At 43.5% G+C, this 12,167-nt stretch overlaps 1 protein-coding gene across 1 annotated transcript in view; it reads right to left on the bottom strand.

Annotated features, from left to right (window-relative positions):
- LOC135539849 (lysine-specific demethylase 5B-B-like) overlaps nt 1–12,167 on the bottom strand; it is a 33,432-nt gene that overhangs the window by 2,761 nt on the left and 18,504 nt on the right. The window contains exons 15-24 of the mRNA XM_064966026.1: nt 11,470–11,651; nt 10,959–11,083; nt 10,480–10,630; nt 9,216–9,336; nt 7,953–8,308; nt 2,481–2,619; nt 1,995–2,174; nt 1,673–1,831; nt 888–1,407; nt 536–738 (exon numbers count right to left, since the gene is read on the bottom strand). Of these exons, the coding sequence (XP_064822098.1) occupies nt 536–738; nt 888–1,407; nt 1,673–1,831; nt 1,995–2,174; nt 2,481–2,619; nt 7,953–8,308; nt 9,216–9,336; nt 10,480–10,630; nt 10,959–11,083; nt 11,470–11,651 (2,136 nt within the window). The remainder of the gene's footprint in view (nt 1–535; nt 739–887; nt 1,408–1,672; nt 1,832–1,994; nt 2,175–2,480; nt 2,620–7,952; nt 8,309–9,215; nt 9,337–10,479; nt 10,631–10,958; nt 11,084–11,469; nt 11,652–12,167) is intronic.

The following is a 12,167-nucleotide window of genomic DNA, read 5'->3' as shown; positions in this document are numbered from 1 at the left end:
ACATCTTCTAGACCTGAAAAGGGACAACTTCTACATGTTATGCAGCGAAAACAGGCAAATTTAACTTAAGTAAGCACATTGTGGACCTGTAACAATACATAAATCATGACGGATTTGATGAATATCCCCTTTGTTAGATCAGCTTTGTTGAATGTGCGCCAATCTGGTCAATGGTATGTCTGCATTCCATTGACTCCTTTACCACATCTATTAGGCTCTCTAAAGTCATTAATGTGATGTTTTGGTTTGAATAATGTTTGTTTTGTAACTTTGTCATCTTTTAAATCATTCGATGTTTGTTTTACCATCGAGGAACACTTTGAAAATAAGTTTTAATTCATGCTTTTAAGTGCCATCCTCTGGGATCCAATGCACATCTTGTCGTATTATTTATTACCCAAATACAATTTAAAAAAATGTCAAACTGAAGGACACATTTTCAGAAACTTCATAAATCCATCAATATAACCATTATGTCAAGTGGTTAGCCTGCTACCTGAGCTCTGCCTTAAAGTAGTAGACTAGTATATGTTACCTGGTTGTGAGGGGGGCTCCCTCCCTGAGAGTTCTGCTGGTGTTGATCCTGCTCTGCGCTGTGCTGTGGAAAGGGGCTGTCTGTGTGGTGGTGATGGCGGGGGTCCAGTTTAATGAGGGATCTGTACAGCTGCTGGGTCTCAGGCAGAGTCACCTGCAGCAGGAAGCCTTCTACCATCAGCTCCTCCAGCTCAGGGCTCAGTCCTGAAACCAACAATACGGCTCAACACAGCCCTTTCAGGAATATATATATATATATTTTTTAAAGTGTCATTAATTTGATAAATATGATAGAAATGTGACTTGTTCTGAGAGGTTGGGGTATTAGATGTTGTTCCCAGCCCGACACTGACCCTGCAGAGGAATGCACTGGTGCTCCGTGTAGAACGACATGCTGTTTGTTTCCTGAGTTGGAGACGGAGCCCAGGTTGGACTAGACGAGGCCCAGCGCTGATGTGACATCGTCACAGCCACCCCCTCGGCGGAGGCCTGCTGCACCCGGTGCTGCCAGCGGACCGTCCTCTCGATGAGGAAGCGTAGGGCGTCACCCTCAGGCAGCCGCACCCGGATACGCTGCAGGGAGGCCAGCAGGGGCAGCACCCGGTCAAGAGGGGGTTTCTCCGAGAGTTGGCACTGGGGACACACCCAGGCCTGGTTGGGCAAGGGGTCCTGGTTAGAGCCTAAGACGCAGCTGCGGTGGAAGGCGTCACGGCAGAGCTCGCACTGCAGCATGGCACCTGACGGAGCCTTGTGGCACACACACACCCTCAATGCCCCACAGTCACCGGCCAGGAGGAGCTTGGACTCGTTGGAGGCCCTAAGGGCCAGCAGACTCTCCATCTCTTTCTGACGTACCTCAGCCAGAGTGGCCATCTACAGAGAGGGGAACCAGCACAGGTTGGCGTGACAACACGCAATACTCGCTACAGTATATGGAATACTGTATCAAACCATACATACATTTAATCATGCACCTTCATATTATGGGTCCTCATATCAATTTAGAGGAGTTCACTGATTGCAATAGCTGGGTGTAGTGGGCATCTTTAGAATATAGTGGAATTTAGTGAGTTCAATGGTCTGCGCTTTTGGTTTAAAAAAAACATGTAGACAGAGAGAGAGAGAGAGCAGCACGTACAGCAGAGGCAGAGTCCTTGCTCTCTGAGAGGGCCCTCTCCACATCACTCAGGCAGTCCAGCCTGACGCTGTTTCTCTCGCTGCACTGGGCCGCATCCTTTGCCCTTTTATACTTTGACTGCTGAGGCCCCGTCCCAGCCTCACACCGGGGGCACAGCACCTAAACACACAAAAGACACCAAGCCAAATCCCAAAAGACCTCAGGAGTGATTCTAAGACGAACACCCAGATGGCACACCATTTACTTTATAGTGTACTACTTTTGACAACCCCTAAGGTGTCTGATTATGTGTATTGGCATTAGATTGTTGTAGATGGTTTACCTCCAGCAGGGAGTAAGTAGAGTTCTTCATTAGAAAGGTCTTGGCAGCGCTCTCCTTCCAGGCCTGCACATCAAACACCAGGGAATCAAGTCGAGCAAGGGGGTCCAGCCAGACTGGGATGGCCTTGGCCCGGGACACCAGGTCAGTCAGGGTATCCAGCACAGGGATACGGCCTCCCAGCTACACACAAACAAACAAAAAAAACACAGAAAGACAAGTATATAGATACTCTTATAAGAAGTCTGGTTTTCTTTCCTTCTCTTCTCTCACTTTTCTATTTTCAGTCTGGCTAACCAGAAGCAGTTGTATTGTTATTTAAAAAGATATCAATATAGAATAAAACTATATTCATTCAGAAATATTTCCAATTACATGGGATCATAAACAAGAATGTAGTGCATTTCTTTTGACCAGGGACATTGTCAAAGACATGGCACCTTATTCCCCATGTATTGCACTTTGGGACATAACCTAAGAGGCTCATACCTGTAGGGTCTCTGCCTCCTGAAGCCAGTCTTTAGCCTGGTCCACCATGTCCTTCAGCAGCAGACAGTTGGGAAGATAGGCAGGGATACTAGCCACCTCCTGCAGAGCTTCCACAAGAGTTTCCACACAGTGACGTGGCCTGGAGATAATAGAAGCTAGGTTTAAAAACAAAAAAGATATGCACAGTACTGCTTTTATCTTCTGTCAAGACCTTTTCATATATTCCCCAAACCAGGTGGAACAAATGAGTCACTCATTTCCCAGTTCATATGGCTCTACAGTAGTCACTTATCACATTATCACTCAGGAGTTCTTTTTTCAGACGAGTTGAAATCTGACTAAACCGAGACAACTTTGAAGCAATGTTGCTTATAAAACAGTGGAATTAGTGCTCAGTATACCATGTTACTCTATTCAAAACGTTGACTGAAGTTCAGTTGTCAAATAACAACCTTATTGTCCAAGATGTCTCACTTTAGGCCAGTTTACCCTAATGGCTATGGGCCCATGCGCTGTTACTAGCATCTGTGTAAACTGTGGCGTAAGCCAGCAGAGCAGAGCACTGTCCCAACCCAATGATCCAGTTAAAAACACCAGGAAGCAGCTTTCAACTCTAAAAAATGCAAACCTTGCACTTTTCACTCTCTGCTGGCTGAACTTCTAAGCAGTTTTTGCAAGCAAGGTGTCAGTGCTATTTATGTACCATTTCAGTGTGCCTTATTTAGTTTTACGAGTCTCAATCAATTTTATTTAACTTGTTTTGTGCATCTCGTAGCCATTTCCTAATGAAAACATTTATATTTCTTTACTACTGAAGGGGGGCTGAAATGACTGATTTAGCCTCGGTTTCAAACAGTCTCATTAGGAAGACTGAGAACATGATTTCGGTCTTGGGGGCATAATTTGCAGTGGGTGTCTCGTGTGTTCGAATGTGGGAAGCGTTTGTACATTCAGTCTGCTAAAACAGTTAGTCACTCACCCTTCTATACAACTTGAAACAGTTTAACCAGGTCCCATATCCACAAAGCTTGTCAGAGAAGAAAATTGGTCATAAGTACTGAGAAGAGACACTTTACTTCTACTCTTATGGGTAAAATATAAAAACTATGCACGAAGCCTCTAACAATAAGGAGTCCCACCTACTCCACAGTTATTTAGGAGAGCTGTCCTAACCAGTTAAGAGCTACCAGCAGGTGTCTTGATTATAGAAAAAGGAAGCGAGTTAGTGGTTCCTGCGCAACAGACATGCAATTGCTTTGGAGCTGAAATAATGTTTTGATATTTCTATATGATCAACTCATAAATAATACAGACCTACATGCAACAGTATCTCTTGCGCTTTTGACAAAGATTTGACATGATATGCTGAAATAGTTATAACCACTAGGCTAATAAATCATTACATTTTTATTATTTCATTAATTTACATCATAAAAAAGATGGCCAAATCTATACACTTAAAAATTGGCCAATTGATAGCATCAAGGGCCTGTGTGTTCGGGAATTAATGATAGACCTTTCAAAATGTTTTATGCAACATTATCGGCAAGTAACTTATTGCCTACTGTGCCATAAGCGATTTAACGTGCCGAGTGTTGATGCAACAGCAATATTAACAAAATTCCACGTCTGGGTCATTCTATGAAATTGGTCAATCTGTTTTAAAACCAAAATGTATTAGTCATCCTTTAACATTATAAATCAACAAATTACAGCTTAATGCCCTTTTACAACAAAACATTTAAAAAAAATGTTTGTACTGCCTGATAATATTAAAAATGTTTTGATTAGTAACAATTTACTTTACACAACTGTTTAACACCAGTGACCAGTAAAAGACTTAACATCAGTAGGAACAGTAACAGTTACAGCAGTGACAACTATGCAGACAAGGTGGCATAGCTAAGATGGCAGCCACAGTAGTTCAAAACACACTTAACACTAGAACCGCCAAGACTATCAATCTCAATTTGTAATTTCAATAAAAACCTTGAACCCACCTGTCCCTGACTTTTTCTAAATGTGTTTTTACACCATCAGTACTTTGAGATAAATATCATAAGATTAAACTTTTCGCATTTCATCCTTAAAAAAAAGCGCACGACAATCAAAATGACTGTATGCATATTTAACATTAGAATACTTGGGCCTCGACGAGTACCAATAGTCACCATTCTAATAAATCCATTTAATATACAATCAAAAACATACATTATTATTTTGTTTAGAATGGTCATAAAAAAAAACACATGATACCGTTACGTTCCCCAGCAAGAAAACCAAAAATGTCACTCAAGCAGAAGGGGGAACTAACAAAGGTTCACTGACCAACAACCAAAATGAAAAACATGACTAGCAACAACAACTGGAACCTAAAAAGATACTCACCATGTGTACCCACTAAATTTTCCCAAGACGCAAATAAAAGAACACACACCAAAATTAAATACAGGAAGAAAACCAAATAAGTGAAGCAAAACAAAAAACAAAAACAGGAAAAACAGATTAAGGATTGTTTTTCTAGAAATCAAAATGGGGAGAACCAACTAAAGGTGTCAGTGCATGCTCAGAGTTTGTGTACTGGTAATCTGTCTAGCACTGCGGTCTTATGAACGTTAGCCTGTTTAAAAGGTCCTGCCCATGTCGGCTACGAAGAGCATGATCACACAGTCATCCAGAACAGCTGGTGCTCTCATGCATAGTTTAGTGTTTCTAGCCTCGAAGCGCACATAAAAAGGTATTTAGCTTTTCTGGTAGGTTTGCATCACCTGGACAGCTCGCAGCTGGGTTTCCCCTTTGTAATCTGTGATAGTTTGCAAGCCCTGCCACATCCGACAAGCATCAGAGCCAGTATAGTAGGACTCGATCTTGGTCCCGTGTTGACACGTCACCCGTTTGATGGTTCATCTGAGGTTGTAGAGCGATTTCTTATAAGCTTCCCGATTAGTGTTCCGCTCCTTGAAAGCGACAGCTCTAGCCTTTAGCGCAGTGTGGATGTTGCCTGTAATCCATGGCTTCTGGTTGGGATATGTACATATGCGGGGACAATGTCATCGATGCACTTATTAATAAAGCCAGTGACAGATGTGGTAAACTCCACAATGCTGTCGGATGAATCCCGGAACATATTCCAGTCTGTACTAGTGAAGGAGTCCGGTAGTTTAGCATCTGCTTCATTGGACGACTTCTGTATTGAGCGCGTCACTGGTACTTCCTGTTTTGAGTTTTTGGTTGTAAATCAGGAGTATAGAGTTGGTCAGATTCGCAACATATGGCGAGGGAGAGTTTTGTATGTGCGTGTGTGTAGTAAAAGGTGATCTAAAGTTTTTTCCGCCTTAGTTGCACATGTGACATGGTAGAACGTTTTTTTTTTCCTGCGTTAAAGTGACTGGCCACTAAGAGAGCATTTTCTTGTTTGTTTATGGCCCTAGACGGCTCATTGAGTGCGGTCTCAGTGCCAGCATCAGTTTGTGGTGGTAAATACACTGCTACCAAATTTTTTTTTTTAAATAGTAGCGTTCTCCTGGCATCTACCAAACCCAGATTCATCTGTCGTACTACTAGATGCATGATTCATTACTCCAGAGAAAGTGCTTGCACTGCTCCAGAGTCCAATGGCGGCGAGCTTTACGCCACTCCAGCCAATGCTTGGCATTGCGCATGGGGATCTTAGGCTTGTGTGCTGCTGCTCGACCCTGGAAACCCATTTCATGAAGCTCCCGAACAGTTATCGTGCTGACGTTACTGCTAAAGGCAGTTTAGAACTAGGTAGTGAGTGTTGCAGTCGATTTTTACGCACTACAGCACTCACCGGTCCTGTTCTGTGAGCTTGTGTGGCCTACCACTTCGCAGCTGAGCCATTGTTGCTCCTAGACATTTACACTTCACAATAACTGCACTTAGTTGACCGGGGCAACTCTAGCAGGGAAGAAATTTGACAAACTGACTTGTTGGAAAAGGGGCATCCTATAATCAGCATAAAAATAAAAAAAATACAAAATAGTACAATTGGCCAGGAGACCATAAAACTGCCACCATTCCCTCCGGCGCCATTATATTGCTGCTCAACCTAAGGAAATTTATAGCGATGCCACATTAGCTGTCTTCAACCAGAGAAGTTGTTTTTTCGGTTCAGTTGCGCTTGAAAAATGTTTTATTACTCAAGTCAGGAAAGACGTTTACAGCCCTGTCTCAGGTTGACTCCTACTACAGCTAGGAGTCTACAGCCCTGTCTCAGGTTGACTCCTACTACAGCTAGGAGTCTACAGCCCTGTCTCAGGTTGACTCCTACTACAGCTAGGAGTCTACAGCCCTGTCTCAGGTTGACTCCTACTACAGCTAGGAGTCTACAGCCCTGTCTCAGGTTGACTCCTACTACAGCTAGGAGTCTACAGCCCTGTCTCAGGTTGACTCCTACTACAGCTAGGAGTCTACAGCCCTGTCTCAGGTTGACTCCTACTACAGCTAGGAGTCTACAGCCCTGTCTCAGGGCAAGAGTTTTCCATGTACATTGTTCCATGTAGAATATAACCACTACAAACACCTCTTTCTATGACAGACGGATCAGGTAAAAGCTATGATCCCTTATGTCATTTGTTAAATCCACTTCAGTGTAGATGAAGGGGAGGAGACAGTTTAAAAGATGGTACACATACACAATCCATGTCCATTCAGAGGGTGAATGGGCAAGACAAAAGATTTAAGTCCCTTTGAACAGAGTATGGTAGTAGGTGTCAGGCAGACCAGTGTGTGTCTCATGAACTTCAAATTTGCTGGGTTTTTCACACTCAACAGTTTCCCATGTGTATCAAGAATGGTCCCCCACCCAAAGGACATCCAGCCAACTTGACAATTGTAGGAAGCATTGGCGTCAACATGGACCAGCATTCCAATGGAACGCTTTCGACACCTTGTGGAGTCCATGCCCCGACGAATTCATAATGGGCAAAAGGGTGTGCAACTCAATATTAATAGTGTCCCCAATGTTAGGTACACTCAGTGTATATAAACCCTGGATTGCTGATGCTATGTATTGGCTATTGAGTGGCTGAATGGAATTCTACAGTATTTCAATTAAAATGTTAAGGACAAAATTACATGCATTTAAGTATTTTTTGTAGTGGTGGGGACAGTAACAGTAATCTCTAAAAATGATACTTTAAGGAAAACATTTTATATTTTCAGACATTTATGTTAAGCTCACATAATATAATGTAAAAATGTATGCATTAAGGTATGTAACAGAATAATGTAGACATTAATAAAGGCATTTCTGTAGCTTCCAAAATATTTTCTAAAATGGTGATGAGTGACAAGACGTGGCTTAAACACAGCGCCCCCCCATCAGTCATCTAGTGTGTGTGTGTGTGTGTGTGTGTGTGTGTGTGTGTGTGTGTGTGTGTGTATATATAAATCATTGCATATTCAGTTACAGTACTGTCGAAGCCACTCGCCTCCTCGTCTGCCTCTCACCTAGCCTCCATGAGGCGGAGTGCCCGCTCCTCCCAGTGCTCCGACATGGTAAGCAGCTCCTGCAGGTGGGCCATAGCCCTCTCCACTGAGCTGTGTGGGGCCAGGCCCACCCCCTGGTCTATCAGCCTCCGCATGGTGTCCAGACATAGGCTGTGTGGCCGGACACTGGCTCCCTTAACCCCGTCTAGCCAGCGGGCCTGCTCCAGCCTCTCCCTGAGCAGGGCCAGCTGGGGAAGATCCACATCCAGGCCCAAGCTCAGGTCCAGCAGGCCCTGCAGCGCCACTGGGCTGGGGGCCTCGTCAGAGAGGAGCTGCTCACTGCTCTGCTGGAAGTCATCCACACGGGTCAGCAGGTCCTGGGGGAAATACAAGCAGGTTAAAGCGCTAATCAATTAGTTATTTTTCAGTGTTCTCCTGGTCCTAAAAGACTATGGTGGCTTGTAGGTAGGCTTTTGTCCCAGCCTAGTGTCACATCAAGTAATCAATCAACTCATCAAGACTGCTGAGCTGAGTCAGGTGTGTTAGTGAAGTGAGAAACAAAGTACTTGTCTTGTTACTGTGGTGGTAGTAGGTCCTCCGGCACCAATCACCATGCATTTACTTTAATGTCATTTAACTAACATGCTGACCAAACCGCTCGCATGTTGATTTTGTCCACCCACACCAGACACGATCAGGACACTCAGGTTGAAATATCAAAACTCTGAACCAACTACATTAATATGGGGACAGGTCGAAAAGCATTAAACCTTCATGGTAATTTAGCTAGATAAATTAGCTACTAACAGCAAGCTGTCTTAGGATATAAACATTGGGTTGTTATTTTATCTGAAATGCACAAGGTCCTCTACTCCGACAATTAATCTAGAGATAAAAGGGTAAACAGATAGTTTCTTGTAATCTCCCCTCCTTCAGGCTTCTTTTTTGGACTTTATATGATGGTTGGCATCCAACTTTAAGGTGCTTTACCACCACCAAATGGACTGGAGTGTGGACCTCAGTTCATCATTCAATCACCCACATGGGTATATGCCCCTAAAAACTAATGAGGAGATGGGAGAGGTGGGACTTGCAGCGCTTCAAAAGTCACAAATAGAACCAAGTTCTACTTTAGCGCCTGGCTACGCAGATGCTCGTTGACGCGCACAAGCATTGTGGGTGCAATGATTGAATAACATGTATGTGTACATTTATTTTTGGTGTGGTCAGCATGTAAGGTAATTAAGTCAACCATATATCAAGTAAAACCTTCCTAACACCTACCTTAAGTAAGGGGGCCTGGCGGATGCTGCAGGGCAGGTTGTGCAGCTGCCTGACAAATGACCTGAGCTCCTCCACTGTCAGCAGGTTCTGGCTCTGGGACTTCCTTCCACCTGAACGATACCTGACAACAACACACTAGATCAGAGACACGGCTAACATTCAGGGCACACAAGCTGGAATACATTTTCACGAAAGCACATTTGCTCTGCGATAGATTTGTGTCCTGTCCAGGGCGTGTACATCAAGCTGCCTTTGGCTCCTACCCTATAAGCTGTTCTGGCTTGTCAGGCCAAAGCTTGCGCAAGGCTACTTACTTACGTTATTGCTTTCAGAATTAGCTATCATTTGGCTAACTATGTGGCAAAAGAATACAAGAATCAGGTATGGTAAAGGATGTGAACTAGGAATGCACAATATAAAATCGGTAAGCATATCGGACGATATTTGCTAAAAATGCCAACATCGGCATGGGCCCGATATCTAGTTTAACGCTGATGTGCATACCTATATAACGTAGGCAGATGACAATGACGCCATGAAAAATACTGAGCTACATGTGCAACACAGCATTCCTAACCTGGCCCACAATGTCTGCTGTGTGGATCTATTTTGAAGAAGTTTCAAAGGAAGATAACAAAAAGGCCATACGCAACATTTGTGCTGCTATTATTTCCAGAGGACAGGAGAAAGTGAAATCTTTCAATACCACAAACCTAATTACTAATTTTAAATTGCATTACCCCCAGACGTTCGGCGACTACAAAAGAAGAAAAACTAAGCTCACACTTCCAACAAGTTCAAGTCGAGCAGTCCTTTGAAAGAGTAACAATATTTCAGCGAGACAACTCAAAGGCAAAAACCATTAACGCCAAGATAATGGTATTCATTGCCCTTGACAATAAACTGTTCTCTGTCGTGGAGAATGTTGTAATTTCGGTTCATCCCTAATTTTAACATTAGAAAGCATTTTAAATGGGCCTCCCGAGTGGTGCAGTGTTTTAACGCAGTCGTCAGTTCAACTGGGTTTCCTCTGACAAATTGGTCTGGCTGGCTTCCAGGATAACGGGCAGGTGTTAAGAAGCGCGGTTTGGCGGGTCATGTTTCGGAGGATGCATGACTTGACCTTCACCTCCCGAGCCCGTTGGGGAGTTGCAGCGACGAGACAAGATCGAAATTGGGGAGAAAAGGGGGTAACATCTTTTTATTAAAAAAGCATGATAATACAATAATATAAATCATGTGTGTTTATAGGCACACAGCCTACCTGGTCTGTCTCTTCCCAATGAGTAGCTGCTGGGCCACCACAGCACACTTCTCAGCATCCAGGGTGACTGTGCGGAGCTGCCGCAGGAGGTCACTCTGAGGGAACCGCTTCACCTCTGCCTCCACCACCAGGGAGCGCAGCTCTTCCAACCCTGAACACACATAAATAAACCAACATGGCTTTAAAACACAGTCATCAATGCATTCAAAGAATCACAGTCCAATGATCAAGTAAGCTGTACAATTAGCAAAGAGTAGAGAATAATCTATTTTAAACTATTCTGGTATTCTGTGTGCATCCTTAGACAAAGACAACATATCTGGGTGATGAGGAGTACAAAACATTCTATGAACATCTGGTCTTCTTTGGGTTATGCAAATAAGCAACCAAAACATTTAGCGTTTTATTACGTAAGGAATCATTTGAATTACAAAGATGCCTGAACCCAAAGAGGTATCCTACTTAGGGTTACAACTTACCACTTTTCTTGTCTTGTTTGGCCTCCAGGATGTCACTGACATGGGAGACCCAGTATGTGTAGGACTCAGCACGCAGAGTGACTGCTTCCATCATGGGGTAGAGCTCAGCCATGGTAAACCTGTAGCTGTAGACCAAGACACAGGTCTAGTGTGTTTGAGGACTAATCCTGGCTGAATAACAGCTGTCACAATTGGTGATTTTCTAGCCAGGTGACCCATATCTTTTTAGTGTTTCGTCTTTATCAGAAGGTCTAGGCCTTTAGATGTTTCAATGCTGCGCACTCCAACTTTGACCCTTACTTTAAGTTGACACGTTCTTAAAGGGGCATTTTAGTTGAGAACATAAAAAAAATTAAAATTAAAATACATTTGTGCCTGGGATCTGTAAATTTGCACTTGAGGTGTTGGCTGCGTGTTTCTGTAAAACATGGGTTGTACATAATGAGGGGGACATGATGTATATTAACATTATGTGGCCATTTAGAACTAACTTGGCTGTGGATTGACTTACTTGAGTGTGAGTTCACTGGAGGTACAGGAGCAGAGGTCGTGGGCATGGTGCAGACACACCAGCTGGCCAGGGCTGCAGGGACAGGTGAGGGCAGACAGGTAGCAGGTGGTCCTGCATTTGGAACACTGGCGCTCCTCATCTGGCAGCAGGTCGTACTCCGCCTGCTGGGAACGCTGCACGCCCTGGGAACACAGATACGGTCATCAACACACACCCACAGATTAGTTGTGTCAAAGAGATCACACACAGACACCCACACCTAGAGCCATACTAGGAGTAGAGTCAGGGATGACCCGGGCACATAGACACATGTGGAGGAAAGTTAACTGTGGCCATTTCAAATCAAATTGTATTGGTCGCATACACATATTTAGCTGATGTTATTGCAAGTGTAGCGAAACGGTGCAGTAATCTAATACACAACTCTAAAAAAGTTAAAGAATGGAATTAAGAAATATTAGGAAGAGCAATGTCAGTGTATAAATCAATGGGATGTATAGACATTATGGACAGTAGATATATTATTCTATCTATGTAGAGCAATAGTTCAATTGGATAGGACTAGAATACAGTATATACAGTGCATTCGGAAAGTACTCAGACCCCTTCTTTCCCCACATTTTGCTACATTACAGCCTTATTCTAAAATTGATTAAATCTACACACAACACCCCATAATGAAAAAGCAAATACAGGAG

The sequence above is a fragment of the Oncorhynchus masou genome, chromosome 5 (assembly GCF_036934945.1).
Source record: "Oncorhynchus masou masou isolate Uvic2021 chromosome 5, UVic_Omas_1.1, whole genome shotgun sequence".
Taxonomy (NCBI): Eukaryota; Metazoa; Chordata; class Actinopteri; order Salmoniformes; family Salmonidae; genus Oncorhynchus; species Oncorhynchus masou.
The sequence above is the reverse complement of the archived record's forward strand: the minus strand, read 5'-3'. Positions and strand labels throughout refer to the sequence as shown.